Here is a 19206-nt window from a genome sequence, read left to right on the forward strand (position 1 = left end):
CCTAAGGTGGGAACGGGCTGCGTTCGTCACTTACTTCCCTGTCTCCTGTGATAGCCATTGGTACGGAACGCACCTTTGAAAATGGGTCTCAGAACCAAACAACAAAAGTCAGTTACGTGTGGTAGGCCCTCTTGTCCCAGAGAGTTAAAAAAAAAAAAAAAAACCTAATCCTACCTATCATTTCTAGATGAGCACTGCTGATTTCTTTCATAGTTGAATATGTGTTCTTAGGGTTGCATGAAACATGAGTGAGGTAGCACGTGAATCCTTGAGAACATGTGCTTAACAATAAGTGTCACTGTCATCACTGTGGTCATTAGCCACAGTAGCCTACCAGTGAGGCTCCAGTTTTGTCTGTGCATAGAGCCCTATTGACGTGCCTTTGTTTCTCATCGCTGACTCCATTGCATTGTTGAGATCAATGTTTCTTATTACTGGCATCAGCACTTAGGTTCTTCCTGTTTCTACTCTGTTTATTAAAATAACTCTGGAATATCCAAACGATTTCACAAGCTTTGTCGAGCATGCGTGGTGATACTGCCCAATGGTTGCTGGCCACCAGGCAGTGCCACAGAGCAGCCACTGCGGTTTGTTCGGAACCCTGGGCTGTTTGAAAGGTGGAAGTGGAGAGTCACTGCCGATGGCCCGTGTGTTACCTGCACCTCCCGTCCCTGCGCAGTCAGCTGTGAACTCCGGGGAAGGGAGAGTGCCCCGAGTCGGTCTGCCTGCCAGTGAGCCATGCACATGATGGATCCTCAGTAAATCCTTGCATGGATTTACTGCACCTCACAGGTGACCCCTCCACGAGACCTTAGCCGGGCTCACCAGTGCACTGAAGTTGCAGGAGCTGCTCTACTGAGGGCGATTCGTGCGTCCCGCTCGCTCTCCAAACCACTGCATTCGCTAGGCATACAGAGTTGAAAGGCTTTATTCAGCCTCGCCTTGAAAAACAATCTTCATTGAGAGCAGGTAGCATAGTTTACTTCTTGTCTTCAATCCTACCCCTGGAAGAAAAACATCTGAGCTTTAGCAAGAAGTTATAATTAAATACAGGGCCCATGCATCAAACATGAGAAACTGCTAGAGATCTTCTAAATTGGACATCATTGTGCATTTACCAGCGCTACTTAGCAAGAGTCTCCCCGTGACGTTTACAAGGTCCCCTTGTTGCCTGGGAAGTCTGGCACCCGAGGCCTCCAGTCCCCACCACATGGCGCTGAAGGCCAGAGGAGCAGGTTTGCTGCCTGGCTCGTCATTACAGGAGCATCTCAAGCTCTGTGTGTGGCGAGGCTCCGGGCCCTTCCTCCCACAGACAGCCATACGAGCGTCCACTGGTTTCCCTGTGGCCCTCGCAGCCCGTGGCAGGACTCGGCCTGTGTTAGCTCCTTGCCAGGTGCCGGATGAACCAGAGGAACACGTGTCCTTGGAACTCTTTTCTTGGGTGAGCCTCCAGTGTCACCAGGTAACGTTCCCAAACCTTCTGAAGAAAATGTCGTCTATGGGGGGGAGAGACTGGACAAGTGCGGGGCCACAGGAGAGAGGAGGTTGTGTGACACTCTCCATCGGGAAGGCCACAGGCTGTCCTGCTGGGCGTGGAGCCGGTGCTGACCAGGTGGGGTGATGCTTTGAAGCATCGAGCACATCGGTAACTTGGGAAGAGACTGGGAGCCGTGGTGCAAGGAACGTTTTTCCACTTTCCTCGTGCTGTGCCAGGCGGACGTCAGTGCTTGAAAGCGGGTACTGGGTGTTGAGGATGCCTCCTGAGGGGCCTGGCAGGCCTGGCACATGTCCTCAGCAGAAGCAGCCCTGGCTGACCACAGCGGGACAGACAGGCCGGGCTCGGGCAGAACCCCCGGGCGGCAGAAGGATGCCCATGTCCACCAGGGGCCACTTGATTGAAATTTGGCCAAATCACCCCCCAGGCTGCCTTCATCCCCAAGCAGGTGCTGCTGCTCCTTCCCGTTCTTGGTAACATCGGTGTCGGAACGAAGCTTCATGCAGACAGGAGGGACAGTTTGCCCTCAGTGCTCACCGGTCACTCGTTCGTGCCGGAGCATCTTAACCACTTCTCTCTGCTGGTTTGGGCTGAAGGGAAGGAGGTTTATGTCAAAAGAAATCTGAAATATAGTTCTTCACTGGGATGTCCTCTGTCCACGTCCAGGAAGGGAATGGGTCAGGGCAGCTTCTCACAGGTGACCCCTCCACGAGACCTTAGCCGGGCTCACCAGTGCACTGAAGTTGCAGGAGCTGCTCTACTGAGGGCGATTCGTGCGTCCCGCTCGCTCTCCAGGAGGCTGCAGTGTGGCCAACAGCAGCGTGAGCCTTGAAGAGATGCCTGAACTGACTCTGGCTTTGCTGTGTTAGGGTCCCCAGTGAAGCCACAGTCCTCTCACAGCCACCATCCTCTCATGCCAAGTTAAGGAAGAAGGTTCCGGCATCATGATGTTTGCCTCAGGATTATTCATCCTGGGAGGAGACCTGGCTCTGATGTGGCCCTGTCTGTCCCCGTTGGTGGGGGCCTGGCCTCCCGCGGGGATGGGAAGTGCCCAGGGCTGCGCGGTTGGGCTCCTGCTCCCGGGGGAGGGTGGGCCGGGCCACGGGGGCTTCGCTCCAGCAGCAGGTGGGTTTGGGGCCCCCAGGGACGGCTGGGATGTGGGATTCCAATGAGCGTGGGCCGCGGAGCCCGTAATTGTCGGCGTGTCAGGGTTCGCCGGCGGGGAAGCCGGGAGAAACTCCTCCACGATAAGAGCTGCCGTCGGAGACGCCGTCGCCCCGCAGCCCTTCCGGGGACGAGCGCGGCGAGGTTGGAGGAGAGGGCAGGGCAGGAGAATAAATTTCATTTTACTGTAGAAATGGAAATTTGTGTCATGGCTTTAAAAATCTGGTTTTATGTGTGTGTTTAATGCCATTCATTTTAAATGTAGGATCATAAATCCTTGCTTCAGAATCAAAGCTGTTTAATTACATTTCACCCATGAATGGTTATCTAATGCCAATAGAGAAAGAGTTAAAAAGGAGAACTACAGAGTAAATCAGAGGTTGAGATCTTTAGCACAAGCATAAAAAATCAATTTAAGATGAATTTTACTACTATAAAAATTCTTCAAATATCCTTTTAGGAGTGGGAAATGCTAGGAAACACAGCTCACATTTCAATTCCCTCAGCAGCGTGGAGAGAAGGCCAGCCCGCGTGGGCAGAGCCGTGGAGCGCCCGAGAGCACCCCGTTTCGCTCGGGGCTGTTGCTGGGCCAGGAACGGTGACTCCGGAAGCCGAGCGCCACTGCCCCCGCCCCTGGCTTTAGCATGCCCACCACCTGCAGTGCCCATGTGCAGTGTGTGGCCGGCCAGAGCCCGCTAGTCCTGGCGACTAAACTGACCTCGCGGTGCTGGCTCGTGCTGCCCACTGGACCAGGAGCCCGGCCCCTCCGCCCCTCCGCCCCTCCGCCCCTCCGCCCCTCCGCCCCTCGAGCTCTACGGGAGAGGTCGGCTGGGCGCTTGCTGCAGAAGGTGCCAGGCCGGGGCGGGCAGTTTGGTGCAGGGGTCTTGTTTCCTTGTTGAGGGTCGCCGCAGTGGAAACGGTAGTGCTTTTACTTCCTCCTGGGCAGGGGCTGGCTGGAAGCTGCTGGGTGACCACCTGAGAGGCTGCCCCTGGGCCACAGGCTCTCTGGCTGCTTGGAGGGAGCGTGAGCTAACCCAGGCACACGCCTCCACGCCTGCACCCCGCTCTATCCCCGGGGGGTCAAGGATGGTAAGGCGCGTCTCGTGTTTTTCCATCTTTCTTTTTAGGTAAGTATACTGTTCGGTTAGTAGGAACAGAGCAAGAGTAGGATGACGGAGAATGCATCTTTGAAATCGGGTAATGTTTAAGCCAAGCAGAAGTTCTTTCCCTGATCAGATCTCGCTAATGGGGAAAGAAACTGAGGTGGTGAGACGACAGCGTCTTCCATCCGCAAGGAGATCTGGGCAGCTGCTCTGTCTCCCCACTCCGCGGGCCCCTCCTCCACCTGTGGAAGGTGTGCCAGGCTGTGACGGGGCTGGACACGGTTCCCAGGCAGCCTGTCTATGCCGAGCACCGGGCTGAGCAAGCGCCCCGTCAGCGTGGTTCCCCTGGGCACGGCTCTTGCCACACAGCGTGGACGGGCCTGTCCTGTGTGGTCCCTGCACACAGGGTCAGCGACGCCAGCCGGCTCTGGGGTCTTGACTCTCAGGCCTGGCTTCGGCCTCGGTTGCCTGTCTCTGCCTGGTCATCCTGGTGAGCTCATTGTGCCTGCGCAGAAACCTCTGACCGACTTCATGTTCCTCTGTGAAAACCAGTGTGAAAGGGTCACCTGGCCATCCCACCCAAAGAAGTCCATTTTTGGAAAGATTCGAGGGCCTGGGTAGAGACTCCTACACCGAGGAAACGCCCCGACCGGAGACACAGACGCCAGCGCGGTGGTCTGTCAGACCCTGCGTAAGGCCGGTCGCTGCCCTGCTGTAGCGTGAAGTGACGTTTCTGCATCTGCAGTGCCTGAGAGAGCAAGAGACCCTGCGCGTGCCATTGCCCTGGTGTCTCTTTCCTCCCCCAACAACAGAAGGGGAACACAGCTCTTCGTGACAGTCACTATGGTGGGTGTGGATCTGCGCCTCTCCTGGGCTCCTCACCGTCGCCCTGTGGGCCTGGCCCTAGCACCGCATGTTTTGTGCATGTGACGGACATGGGCCGGGCTGCGTGTGCCTCTGGGCACGTCGCCTGTCTTCCGGGGAAGTGGGAAGGGCCCCTCAGGCGGTGTTCATATGGCAGCTCGAGGGCTCGCCTGGACCCTAGGTTTGCCACTTTTATAGAAATGTGGACACCGGGGCGGGGCAGAAGGTGTTTCCGTGGAAGCTGTGCGTCCTACGCTGAGACAGAAGACGTGTCCAGACGTTTCTGCCCACAATTAACGATTAGTCCGAAGTAACTCGTATCATCAACACACACAAGACTGTTTAGTTGGATCCCTGAGCTACCATTTCTTCCCTTTATTTCTGCCGTAACTCCGAGAGTAAAGCTTTTCAACCGAGAGGAAGGGGCACGGTTTCTTTCTTGCCCCTTCCTCGCTGCGTACTTCTGACTTTATCAGATTTGCACAAGCTTGGTTGTTACCTCGCAGGAAAAGCAAGAACTGATCACTCTGGAAATCGGAGCTATCTGGGTGAAGGTGGTGTTTTCAGAGTCGGGACTGCGTCTCTGTGACTTACGGTGAACCACTGCTCTCCTGAGGCTCCAGGGCCACCATCCTCCTGGCCCTGGCCCTGGGGACGGCTGCAGGTGTTCGCCCATTGAGATGCCGTAGGCATTTGCTTTTCTGATGTGCGGCGACAGGGCCCAGAGGTTTACTAAGCCCCTTTTATCACTTTGCAGTGGCATGGAGACCCCAGCCCCTGCCGAGGCTCTCGGCGGTCCGGAGGGAATGACGGAGCCCCTCGTGCAGTGCGCAGCCTGGCTGGACGCCTATTTCCACGAGCCCAGGGCCATCGGCGAGCTCCCCTTGCCGGCTCTTCACCACCCCATTTTCCAGCAAGGTCAGTAACTGCGCCGTCCCGAGGCGTTTCCTTTAGGGAGCTTGACTTACTATCACCGACATCACGGTTCATTCTGTTGACTGTACCAGCTTGGTATTTTTACATCATCTATACAGAGACAGCATGTGGCCAGGCTGGAGGACGGAGTTCGCGGCCTCCACCCACTCCAAACGCTCGTGTTAGTTTTGGCACGTGGTCACGCAATTCTTGGCGAAGGCAATAAAAATGATGCATGCAGATCGACTCTTGACTTTCGCTGGCTGAAAGGTTTAAATAGGAACACATCTGAATGGCAGTAAATTTTTCAATAAGTTTATTGCTAACTTAAACTATCTGTTTGCCAACAGCACAGAGGAGGAGATGTGTGTGGGGACAATTGGCTGCTTCCATAGGCTCGGTTGGTGACAGTTACGTTATAGTAGGTAGCAGCTTGTGTCTTCTCAGGTCAATTTTAAATTTAATTTCTCAAATGTACCATAGTTAGATATTAAGAGATGAAATGAGAACTTGCTACCATAGCATGCTAAGGGCATTTAAAGTCTGTGATAAACTAAAAACGTTTTTCCAGACGTTTCTTTTAAAGCTTTTGTTTGGATCTACCTAATATAGAAATCATAGCAACTAAAATCATTCCAGGCACATACCAGAAGTTTATTTTGCATGGTGATTTTTTTTACAAGTAACATTTTAATATAAATGAATGCATATTTGTATACAGATGTATACGCGTAGATGTATGTATACTCTTAAAGGGAAAAATCCCCACTGGGATTTTAGATGTGAAGAGTTTTAAAGCAATCTTGAATTTCAAGACAGGATGTATTAGGTAAGTTTAATGGTATTCTAATTGCTGCTATGCTTTGCAGCAAAAACAAACTTGAAAATGGAGTGAAGTTTCCGGGGGAAGCCGGTAGGGAAACCCCTGATGGTTGGGCTGATACCGGGGTTCTCCCATGAGATGAGACGAGTGAACAGATGAAACCGTGAACACTTCTTGTGCGTAATACACTGACGCTGTGCGGCTGTAATGAGCTGGGTGCTTGTTACCCCTGAATCTGCCCGCCCAGCACGTTGTCCTGCCTGCACCAGGCCCACCCTTGCTCCAGCACCCTGAGTCTGGTGCCAGGGTGCTACCAGTCTGGCTGAGTAGATGGTACCAGTGACCCTACTTTCGTGCACTTCCGACGAGCACGGGGCAGGGATGTTGCTGTGTGGTCTGAGGACGTCAGAGATTGGTTTTGCTTTTAGAGGAGGGGCTTGTGAATCTTGGAGAGGTGAACTAGTCCGTCTGCTATCATCACTTTGGGGTTCCCGCCCTGCCAGTAGGAGCAGGACAGAACTGCCTGCCGGCTTTCCTTCTCCTAAGTCTGGCAGATATGTGAGCTGAACTGTGAGGTCTCAGAATAGAAAGTTACAAAACCAGGGCAGAGGAAGTATCTGAGTAATCTTATGGCGGGTAGCGGGGAGAATGACCTTATAAAATCCTGAAGTTTATCTACGGTTCCTTGTGTAACTTAATGAGAAATGCAGGGGCGGAAGTTGTGAGAAAACCACTAGTTTTCTGCAAGCCGACAGTGATCCTGGCCGGAGAGCCAGGCTCTGCTGACCTGGCCCCACCGAGGTCCAGCAAGTAACGTGGAGGAAAGGCCCGGAGAAGGCCCCCTCGGTGGCTGCTGACAGGTAACCCAGGACAGGAGTCGCCGAACTGCCCCTGCAGCCTCCCTCCTGCCCACCACAGCGTTTGCTGCTCCCAGACCTGGGGACTGGCCGCTGGGACCAGCGGGCCTGGGGCTCCTCCATCACGTCCCCAGCACTTAAAGGGAGCTGGGATTGGCCAAACTGACCCCTCCTCCCTGGCACGGGGGCCCAGGCCAGCAGGTCACAGTGGGTCTTGGTGACCAGGAGGACTTCGAAGTAGCCCTTGGGGGATACACATGAAGAGCATCCAGCTACCCCGCAGCCCAGCCCTCTGGAAAGCCCTGCGTTGCGGGTGGCACTTCTCACTGGGTGAGGTCCTGGCGGGGAGGGCCCGGCATCCTGCATCCCCCTTTCCTGGTGCCCTGGGAACCCCCAGACAGGATGCGGACGGCCTGCCTGTGACAGTTCCTGGTTGCTGCCGGGTCCTCCACACCCCAGCATGTGCACGCCAGGTTTTTTTAAATTTAGCGCAATCATTCACCCCAGGGCCAGGTGTGCAGTTTTATGGTTTAAAGAAGGGGAGGTGGCAGACGGTTACGCAGTTGCTAACACGGAGGGAATTGCTACTACCCAGATGCGGCAACGCCCCTTTCTGTCTAGCGCTGGTTGGGTTTGCTCTCCGTCCAGTTGTGTCTTACAGCAACCGGTGAAATCACGGTGAGGGGCGAGTCCCAGGCAGGGAAAAGTCTGACATCTCGGCCCTCTGGCACCGCGGGGCACTATAATCAGTCTGCAATCTGGAAGGAACGGGTCTATTTTAACGTGGAATAAATGTTTCCTTGACCAATTACATTTTCTGTGCATTTTAATTTTTGAATATGTTTAACATACTTCTACATATCATTTTTCTCCATACTCTTCTGAGATTTAGCCTGCCTCTGTCCATTCATGCTGTTTTTTAAAACGTGATCACAGTTGAGCTCATCCTGGAGTCCAGCGCCGGTACCTTTCTTCCTGCAGCCCCGGCTGGTGACACCTCCGGCCCCCGGCCCAGCGTGGGCTGTCGTCTGCCGAAAGGCCCCTCTTCCCCACACAGGCCCTTCCTCTGCTTCCCAGGAGTCCTACGAGATGAACGTGCTGTTCTTGATTTGTTTGTTTTTTTAAGGCTAACCACAAAAATATGCATTAAGTTGAACCATATGAAATTGCTGTTTTTGTAGGTTAAAACTTACCAAATACTAGAAATTCATATGGTTCAACTTCTTGGGGAGTTTCCAAAGACGGATTAGTAACAAGTTAGTATCTGGGTGTTTCTGCAGAGGGATGGCGCAGCTGTCTCTGCTGCCCAGGACTCGGGAGGTCTCCGCGGCCTCAGCGGCCGCCATGCCCCTGGGGCCACACGGACAGGATTTCCCCGCGGGAAGAGGGACTGGGACCTGTGGGGAAGACCCGTCCTTCTCCTGAGGGGATTAAAATGTAAGCTGAGCTGGTGAATAAAAGGTACTCTGATTCCTCCTTAGAGTGTTGTTTTAGTAGTGGTCAGGTCATTTCCTTAAAATAAAATTAGAGTTTTCGTTTTTATCGTCGTTGTTTGCTTATTGCAGTTTATTAAGAATGTCGACAAAGTCATTCTTCCAGCTGCCTGTGACTGAGACCCAGCAGTCTCGTCACACGGGAACCGTCTCAGGGAGCTCAGTTTCTCCCTGTAAGCGTCTCACAAAGGCCAGCGTTTTACCTGTTTTAATCCATTTTCCCCAAGAAATACTTATTTAATGAAGCTGTTATTTTTTAAATACATCTTAATGTTTCTTTCATAATAAAATATCATTTAAACTTTTCTCTAAACACACCCTGTTTCTTTATATTTATTTATAAAGAAATGTTTAGCTGCATTGTTTAACATGCATCCTTAGAGGTCAGCAGCAAAAGCAGTTAGAATAAGAAAAGTGGTAGTTTGTCAAAAAGAGGTTTAAACAATAAGTTCAAGAAAAGCAGACTTCTGGAAAACTGAGACAGACTTTCAAATACCGCTGTGTGCAGATGCTCCTCCCGTCCCTACGCTCGGCTGCCCGTGGCGACCCGCCCAGCAGGTGCAGGGGACAGGTGTGGACAGCGGGCCTGCTGACCTCAGGGCTGCCGCAGCTGGGCCTGTGCTGGGCCCTCCTGCTCCTGCCGGGCGGGGCTCCCTGGCACTGCCCACACACCATGCGGCTGTGTCGCGGTGGACCCCGGCTGGGCCCTGAGCCTTCTCACAGATGATGGCTTTCAACAGATGAGTTCTGAGTTTTCTTTTTAAAGTGACTGCAATGTTCCCTTTTAAATGAAATATTTAACACTTTAATAATTCCTTCGTCACAGCTATTAGCTTGTAGCTATGAAACCCAGTTGCATGACAGCAGTAAAATCTGCATTTTTAAACCTGCTGGCTAGAAGTAAGTTTTGTAACTTCTGCTATTGAGCCTCAGGAAGGATTCGTATTCTTGTATCTGTGTGTCTCTGTCGAACCCCTCCTTTCAAAAGAGCCTCTGACAAAAGCCCTGCCAGAGTTATGGGGCAGGCCCTTTTGGGGTAAATTAATTCATTTTCCCATGTGTCGTGGAAGAGGGTCCCACTGTGCTCGTGCCTCCCAGTGGGGGCCGTGTGCGCCCCAGAAGGCACAAGTCCTAGAAGACAGGGAGTGGGGAGAGCACCGTCGTTGCCTGCGTCTTCACCGGCGCCACCTTCGCAGTCAAAGACCTGCCTTGGAAAGCCAAGCAGGGGCCAGTCCTCCCGGTCCGCACCCTGCCGCCTTCGCAGGCCCAACGAGACTCTTCCCTCCTGGCATCTCGTGTCCCGGCAGGCACCCTGTACCCCGCCCAGCCGGCGGGTGCTCTCCCTGGGTAGGACACACTGAACCGCTTCTTCTGAAGGTCCTAGGGCCCATTTTGGTGACCTTCGAGGGTGCCCGGTAAGTCGAGACTCCAGCCTGAGTGTCTACAGAGGTGGAGGGGGGGGACATTTTCTCTTTCGCCTCCCCCCGATCCACAGTGGGTGCCAGCTTTGCACTTTCAGGTACTTTGTACTGTTATTTTCCCCAAACTTTTTCAAAAAATATTACCAGTTTAAAGAGGAGATAATAGCTAACGTGGCAGATGCATTTGTGGGTTCTGGGCGTAGCCTTCACTGTTTTCCATTGTTCTAAACGAGGGCTCATAAAAATTGTTGACCTTGCTGAGATATTACCTGGCGGAGCGGGAAGGTTTGTAAACCTCCTTCCGATGCCCGTTTATTGATCAGAACAAGCTAACAACACTGCACTTAAATTAAGTGGAAAGACACAGCTGGTGAAAATGTAATTCCCGCAACCTTAGAGCTGCTGCGCTCCTTTCCGGGGCGGCAAGCGTGGGAACCTCGGTCTGCAGCCTTGTGAGGCGGAAGCCGGGCAGGCTGAGATAAAAAGGCCAATCCACAGGCTGAGGGTGGGTGGCAGCCCACGGATCGGAAGGCGGCCGGGAGGACTGTCACATGTCTGGAGTCAGTACCGGAGGCCACTGCCAGGAACACCCGTCATTTCTGTCATGGAGAGTGAAGCCCAACGCACTTCTGTGATTTAGAACCATGACGTGAAGGAGAGAAGGTGGAATGTTTAAAAACAAAAGTAGGACAGGAATCGGTGAAAGTGAAGGATCTGCAGTGTCATTTGGTACAGAGTGAACCCTGGAGGTGTCACTGGCAATGGGTGACTGTCTCCTTCACTGGGGACATCTACTTACCACTGATCCATTGGACTTGGTCACCCTGTCCCAAAGAGTCTGTCCCCTCTGGGCCAGAGGACCAGACCCACACCATGGTCCGTCTCTTTGACAGCCGTCTGGAGGAGAGTGCCCCACCCCCACCCCCCCATCCCACCAGCTCAGTGCGTCGGCCCCTTTCCCAGTGGGGGGGCTCCGTCACCTCTCCCAGGACATTTGAACGCCAACATCACTCCCAGCTCCTCAGCGGAGCAGCAGTGTTTGCCATTCCAGGTCAAGGGTTTCTCCAGGTTGGGGTGCCCCGCAGAGCCCCGATCAGGGTAGCTCTCCCGGCTTGCTCTGGGTCACCTGGCCGAGCCGGCCTCGCTCTGAGCTCTGAGCTCTGAGCTCTGGAACTGACTGAGCAGCTCCGTTTTGGCATCTTGGTGAGTTTTATGGGCCAGAGAGCCTGAGGGTCAGATTATGTCTTAGTTCATCGTTTCATACTTCATCACGCAGGTTCCTGCCTGGTAATCGTCTCGGCTACTTTTTTGTTCTGTTCTTTGTACTATGAACAACATCTTGGGCTGGGAGAGCATTTTTAAAGTTTTCAAGTCACTCTTGGCTCTCAGTCCTTTCATGTGGGGTATGTCAGAATCCTCTAGAAATCTTGTTCATAATATTAGATCTACAATTTCTATACGACTTACCCCTCCCCAAGATACACCAAAATTTTAGGATAGGCAAACACACACACACACACACACACACACACGCACACGCATTTTGAGAGTTACTGTTCTAAAGGAACGTGTTTAAACGGATCCAGCAATCTCATGGGTGCTTGTCCTGTGTACGCTACCCTGTGCTAAGTTTAACCTTCCCAACTAAATAATTGTTTTTGTTTAAGATGTAACTGTGCCTGTTTGAGTGTTTTGCTGTTAAGTAGACAGCGTGAGTTGTGGGTCGCTGTGCGTGTATCTCCCTGGTCTAGACCTTTGCGCCCAGCCGAGGGAGGGTGGCGCCACTGCTTACACTGAGGGAGGCTGAGCGCCACGTGCCGCCTGCTGACGGCTTCACTGTCGGGCGGGCGGCTGAAGGGCGTCAGGAAGATGCCCCAGGACGTCTAAAGAGCCCAGCCAGGAGACCCCAGGACACAGTGTCACCAAAGCTACCACACACCATCAGAGGGTTTCCAGATGGTTTTGGCCAAAAACGTGTTTTTTCTTTAAAATGGCCAGAGGAGTGACACTATAGATTCTTCTGGAGAACTTTAAGCAATGAAATGGCTAGGAGGAGGGAAGGGATCGCTTTTAGGTACTGATGCCAGTTGATTCTGTCTACTGTAGACCCAGGCCTGGGATTGTCGATGGAATTTCAACGTTCCCATGGCCCACGGTGTCCCTTTCCACTTCCCTAGGGGGAGGTTGTAAGAGAACGCCCACTCCCCTCCCGTGGAAGGGGGTCTCGGCTCCTGGTCTGCTGGTGGCGGCTAGAACAGAACCCTAGCTTAGTGGACCCCAAGAAACTCATGGTGTCCCTGTGTGTAAGAGCCCCCTGACTAATCAGTTCCCAGGGACACCGGGAAAGCCTAGATACATGAGTTTCACCCTGAATCTAAGAGGTGGTCAGGTCCTTGCTTCCCTGAGGTTTCCGTGAATCAGGGGAAAAATGAACTTACGAAGACTTTCACTCAAGAATACTGGGGTCATAGTAGTGTGTTTAACTAAGCTTGCGAGGTACCCAAAAGCCCTGTTCGAGAATCGGCTACTTTCAAACCTTGTTGCATATAAGTAGGGTCTCCATCACAACACACACAGTACTTACCGTATTTGAAATTATTATGAGTGCTGCTTTTATGGAAAAATACATTAAAATATAACCTACCTCTAGCATAATAATTCAACAATAAATCATGACAGGTTCTATTGGAAATAAATGGCTTTGGAAAGATCATCTGCAGTGTCCTCGTGTTGGACTTGGATACGCTTCTCAAAAAGTAGCAATCGGGTGTCTGCTTACAAGGAAATGTAAATTGCATCGTCACTTTCTTGAATAATTTTTCATTTTAAACAGTGTTTGAAAAATAGGAATTTCCTATCAAGTCTGTATTTTAAAGTACAAAGCAGACTTTTTATTTAACTGTGCTTTTAAAATTTTTATTCCTATTGTGGTTGTTAGATAAACGTATGCTACTTCCAGAAAGGTTTACCTTAGTATATTTTGTTGTCATAAAATGATATACATTCATATTTTACAGATAATGATGCATTTTGAAATCATTCCAGCAATAATAAATAGAATTATCTCTAGCTATGTTTATGGAGAAAATGGTGTTTTAATAAAATGTGCATGGAATTGGACCATAAATTATCAGTATGTTAAATATGTAAATATAGATATTAAATTAATGGCAGTAATGCAGAAAAACTATTCTAGGAGCCAAAAGCGTGTAAAACTATTACTTAATGTAAACGTTTTAATATACATGATTTTTCCTACAACCCTCACGTTCAAGCTGGCTCAGTGTGAAATTTACGAGTATCTGTCCCTCTTTAGGGGGTTGTTTGGTGTGTCAGAATGGAAAAATCAAACACAGAGGACAGTAATCCCTTTCTCCTGGAGGTGCGTGGCTGTCACTGCAGCTTCTGAGGCTGTGTGGACGTGCAGACGTCACCAAGACGGGGCAGACCTCCTGGAGGCTCGGCTGGGACGTCTCCAGCCCTGAGTCGTGTTTTAATTCCATATGATAAATTACTTCTGCAGAAGAAAATCGAAAAACAAAATAGAGGAAAAGGAAGTCGTTTTTTTTTTTTTTTTTAACAGAGCTCTTCAGAGCTCTCAACTACTTGTTAAGTTCAAATCAGGTTTTCTCTACCCTCTAAAATATTAGGGTAAATATTGGTAGCATTTGGGAAGTTGTAGTTCTGGTGAGCCCCGCCTCTCAGCCAGCATAGATATCGACAGTGTATCTGTTACTATGGCAACTACTTTTTCTTTTCTTGAGTGCTACTGTTAATCATTGCACAAACGCATACTGTGTAAAAAAGCGGACCCGTTAGTAGGTTTCCCTTCCGTGTGCGTGTGCTGTGCGCACGTTACTTGCTCGACCGGGCTCTGCTATCCCCCCTCAGCAGTGCAGTTTTCTCTCCAGCTCTCCTTCCTTGGATGGTTTTAGGAAGACCTAGAAACTGAGCTCAAGAGACACGTAAGGACTTATTGCTTGGCCAAGACATATACTTTTCATAGAAAATTCGCGTCTCTTCCTCTTTTCAGAATAAAATATGCAAGAACCAACATAAATGGCATATCCCCCTCCCTTTTTCCACAAGAATTGGGCCTTTGATGTTCAAGAGCAGCTAATGGTAAAGGCCATCCCTGGAAGGCCATAGAAACTGCACCTATTTATGACAAATGTAAGACAGCACAAATCTAGCTGAATATGATGGCATCATTAGTTTGTGAGTCGCATCCTTGAAAATAACTGTGGAGAAGCCCAATCGGTTTAAAAGAAGATAACAAAATGGTTTAAGCTACTTAGGTTGAATGCCAATTATATTTTAATATTCAACTGAGCATATTTTACTAAGAAAAAAGGCCGCGTTGACGCATGCATAACTCATTGGCAGCGTCGGCCAGCTGTGCCGCTCCACTCTCCGAATCACTTTGTGCATTTTAGTAGCATGGTAATTTAGTGGAGGACTACCTGAGTGATGGCATTTTCAATGAGCAGGTAATCTACAGAGAATTTTTATATGGTTATGAGTTCTGTGCTTCAGCCCGGCAACACAAAAATACATCAAGACCAATTACGGTATCAACTTTCAGTGTGATACCCTTGCCACGCAAGTGCATGTATTTCTGCCCCAGGCATTTCAAATTGCATCTAATTTGAAATCTTTGGGGTTTTAATTAAATTTCAGAATATATGGAATTCTTCATTAGTACCTGCTCTGAATAGCAGATTACCCTTCTCTCAGGCTCTCGTTAAAGAAGTAGGCTGTGGTAAATAGTGTGTTCAGGAGCTGATCATTTGTGGGACCTGGGTATTGGAACAGAAATAGTGAAATGCAAAATAATATCAAAAAGATTATTAGTCCAGGGAGAGTCTCTTGATTTGTATTTTAATGGAATTTTACATTTCTCTTAATGATTTGCAAATTGTCCTCTGATTATAAGATGCATTAAGCTTTTCATTTTAATGGCAAAGACACAGCCATTAGCAGAATTTTTTTTTTCTGTCTTCTTTTTAGAGCGCTTCCCTGCAGCAGATAAATATTGAAACCATTAACGCCTTTTGATGTGCGTTACAGCCTGCATCTTAGACCCATGCTCCAGTCTTTCCATGTGGAACACCTGGCCAGGGACCCCAAGGACTCTCACCTGGGGACAGTGCGCGGCAGTAATGGCCCATTTCCTTTTCTAGAACACAGAATTCCAGTGTAAAATTTCATCGGGTGGAGGTGTTTATTTGTGTTAGGGTTAATGCATTTAAATATTATTAATGGCCCAATTTGTATTTAGAAAGCTAGTCTCCTTCGTTGTCAGGGTGGATGGTGCTCAAAGCTGCTTCCTCGCTCTGGTCCGTGGGCCTGGCCTTGAGGGAGATTTCGGAGGCAGAGCCTGACCTTTCCCCTGGAGACGTTGCTGTGTAAACCCATGTGTGGTGGGAGACACGCACAGGGCTCTCGCTGTGCTGGCCAGCTCACCACGGCCAACCACAGCCTGACCTCACCACTGGGCACTGGACTTTGGTTTGCCTTTGAGATGTCTTGCTTTTAAGGCCAGGACTTCTAGTCCCCTAAAGGTGTATGCAATTTATATGACCAGAGTTACAAGGCTAGAGTAACCTATTCTGTTCCATCTGCTGAACGTCCTTAGGGAGCTTTTGGCTTTGACCTATAACACAGCAATGGTCCAAGAAGGTGGTGGTTCTTTGGGCTGGGGGCTTGTTGTATCAGAGCCCTTTGGAATCCAGCAGCCCTGTTTGAATGTGTAATCGGGGAAACTGAGGCAGAGTGGGTTGGGGAATTGCACTGCCCAACCTCACGGGGCAGCAGTGGTTGGTCCCAGGTAAGTGGGGTCCCAGGTGAGTGAGGCACAGCCTGTGCCCCGGGTTTTCAAGGGCCATTCCTCGATCCAGGCCGCACAGCTGAGCCAAGAGAACTGCTGAGCAGCGTGGCTCAGTCACGTACCTGCTCACCGCCTTGCCTGGAGCGAGACGCAGCCCGGTTCTTGCAGGATTCGTGCTGACAAAGCCCTTCCTTTGCCCTTCCAGGCAGGGGATGCCTTCCCAAGATGCCTGGGGGCTCGTCTGGTACCCACTCAGACGTGCCGTCACCGCTGGGACCCTGCTGTGTCGGGGCTGTTCGGTGGCGCACTCGGCCCGTGAGGGGCCTCGGGAACGCCTTACGAAAGCCTCCGTGTGGTGGTGGCTGCTGGCGTGTGGCAGGGACACCCACTGCCCGAGCACCTGGGGAGACACTCTCAGCCTTTGTAGTGGTCGACCCGGCTGCCATAAAGAAGTGTCACAGCCAGGGGACTTAAACAGTAATCTGTCCCACAGGTCTGGAGGCTCGGAGTCTCGGACTCGGGCACGGCAGTGTTGGTTTCTTCTGGGGCCTCCTTCCTCGGCTCGTGGGTGGGGTCGTTGTGGCCCTTCTTCTGCGCACACCCTCCGGTGTCTCCCTCTCTGTCCTCACAGCCTGCTCTTACGAGGACACCAGTCGGACTGGATGAGGCCGGCCAGCAGCCCCTTGTGAGCTGCATCACCGCTTTAAAGGCCCGGTCGCCAAAAACAGTCATGTCCCGATGTACTGGAGCTTAGGACTTCCGCGTTGAACGTTGGCAGAACATGTTTCAGCCCATAACACCCTTTCTAAGCCTCCGATTTCCCCTCTGTGAAGCGTGCACAATAGTAACGATGTATAAAATTGTCACGAGGGTGAAATGAGGCCACCTAAGATTTGGCAAAAGAAATAGCTGCGTATTTCCCAGAGAGGAGCGTTCTCTCCAAAATCCCAGTGGCAGTTAGCAACCCGAGACAACTGGCTCTGCCCTGGTCTCTGTTTAGCTCAGTGAAGACCTGGGCCGTTATTCTGACGTGTCGTTCTCTGCATCAAGCAGAACTCATCAAGGAGACCCTCCCCAAAGACCCTCTTGTGGCTGCTGCAAACCCACAGCTCTTCAGGGAGAGCATTTTGATTTGTAGTACGTCTCACGTGAAACTAACTAGTGGAGGTGATGAGTATTTTAATTGGAAAAAGAATATTTTTCAATCTTTCATTTCTTCAGCCTCCTCACTTAAGGTCTCAGCCACAATAAATGGCTACTTGAAGGGACTCGTGGACTCCGGGGGGTCAGGCATGTGCCCACGTAGGCCACAAGAGGGTGAGTGGGGTGGGGGGCCACTCGGTTCTGGGGGAAGCCAGCCTCAGCCCCTCCTGGCTCAGCAGAGCCCTGGGCCTCCCAGCCACGGTCACTGCCTGCTGGCCTTCTCCACAGCACCTGGCTCTCAGCTCTCAGCTTCCCATTCGCTCCTTCAGAGCTGGTCCTTGAGCACCAGGCGGCGTTCCTCCACGTGCTGCCGGTGACATGAATTCTAGTGGAGGCATCAAGGACGGGGAGTGGAGGGACCAATTGTACACAGCTAAACGTTGCTGGACTCGCCGTGGTGTTGCTGGGTGCACCTTGAGTAGGTGTGTGTCTCTGCTGGTGTGTGCCCCTCGACAGCAGGGCATTCTCTCTCCCCCAGTGTAGGCCTGGCCAATAGCAGTGACAACGAATAAGTGAATCGACAATGTCAGCCTGCTTTCAGGGCTTGGCTTAATGTCCCTGGGCCTGGGTTTCTCTTGAGGGTGAGCACAGACCGGGCCTTCCTGGCCCCACCCCGAGCTCCAAGCATGGACCCAGAGTGCTTGTGTATTTCCTCTTCCGCCCTCGCCTGTTGCAAATTTAAATGTCCAGGGGAAAAGCAAGAAAATCATGTGAATAAATACTTCTTGTATCATCTTTTATCAGACGAGAAGAGTAGCAGTTTGAAGAGTTTCATTAGGAGGAATTGTTGAGCACATTGGTGGCAAGTTGTGTTCATTTTTATTATGAAATGTTTACTTTAGACAAAAGAATATTCAAAATGGACTTGTGAGGCATAAACAAAGGGAGGGTCGTACGTAAGCCACCCAGGCTGAGGTGGCTCGTCACCAGCACTGCTGAAGCCCCATGTCACCCTTCGCCACCCCAGCTCCAAGTCTTGCATTTGAAATGATGGTATTGAAATCTACCTGTGACTTCTTTCAGTGAATATTTTTGTGAGACGAATGTATTTTGAATCCTATGGAGATGAACTACTACTTACAGCTGCCATATATTAATAGTATCCCACATCATGAATGTGCCACAATTTGTTTCCTATTTTTCTGTCAGTGGACATTCGGGTTCTTCCCAGCTTTTGCCTTTAAAATTAATGATGCTGCAGATTCTGTGTGTGCCCTAGTGGTCCAGCTGGCTGGAGTTTGTGGGCAGAGTGCTGAAGAGGGAGCTACACTGAGAAAGGCTCCCTGAAATCCGCGTTGTCATCCATGCATACAGAAACCACATGAGACAGGCAGGGAACTGTGGGGAACTGTGAGTGGAACAGTATCCAGAGGAATGAACATCACTAAAACTAGAAAATGTGTGGACAAGCATGAATGATTTTATCTGTTTTCTTATTGTCTGGGGAAATGGAAGTATATTATAACTTTCTTACAATATTATGAGCAAGTTTTATAATATTTGAGGGCAGACTTTGATAAATTAAGGATGCACATTAAAAATCCTAGAATACCACTAAAGAAAACCCCTAATATGTAGCTCATAAGCCAATAGAGAAGATAAAGTAGAATGCTAATTTTTTTTAAAAAATCTAAAACAGGGAAAAGGGGAAATAGGACAAATAACAAGTTGGTAGACTTAAGCCCAACCACACTGATAATTACATTAACTATAAATGTCTTTAAAATTCAAATAAAAGGGGATAGACTAGCAGACTACTTAAAAGCCAAACCCTATTGTATATTTTCCACAAGACACAGATAACTTAAAAAGATGAAAGAGTCCTTTGCAGAAATGGAAGGAAAAAAAGGAATACATATCAGAAAGGTATAAGTACAACTGTCTTTATTTTCAGATTACATAATTATTTACATAGAATATCTTAAAGAATTTTTAAAGTTAACCATTAAAGCTAATAAGTGAATTGAGGAAGTTAGCCAGACACAAGGAGCACACGCTTCTCATTTGTTGGAGCTCTGCACTTGGCCAATACGATCTG

The 19206-nt window shown here is 50.3% G+C and overlaps 1 protein-coding gene across 4 annotated transcripts in view; it reads left to right on the forward strand.

The window, feature by feature from the left end:
* Window positions 1-19206, forward strand: part of MGMT (O-6-methylguanine-DNA methyltransferase) — a 265516-nt gene that overhangs the window by 216127 nt on the left and 30183 nt on the right. For all 4 annotated transcript variants that reach the window (XM_069460299.1, XM_069460300.1, XM_069460301.1 and 1 more), the window contains one exon: window positions 5384-5544. In XM_069460299.1, coding sequence (XP_069316400.1) covers window positions 5384-5544 — 161 coding nt within the window. The remainder of the gene's footprint in view (window positions 1-5383; window positions 5545-19206) is intronic.

Source organism: Eulemur rufifrons, chromosome 28, assembly GCF_041146395.1.
Source record: "Eulemur rufifrons isolate Redbay chromosome 28, OSU_ERuf_1, whole genome shotgun sequence".
In the NCBI taxonomy this organism is placed as follows: domain Eukaryota; kingdom Metazoa; phylum Chordata; class Mammalia; order Primates; family Lemuridae; genus Eulemur; species Eulemur rufifrons.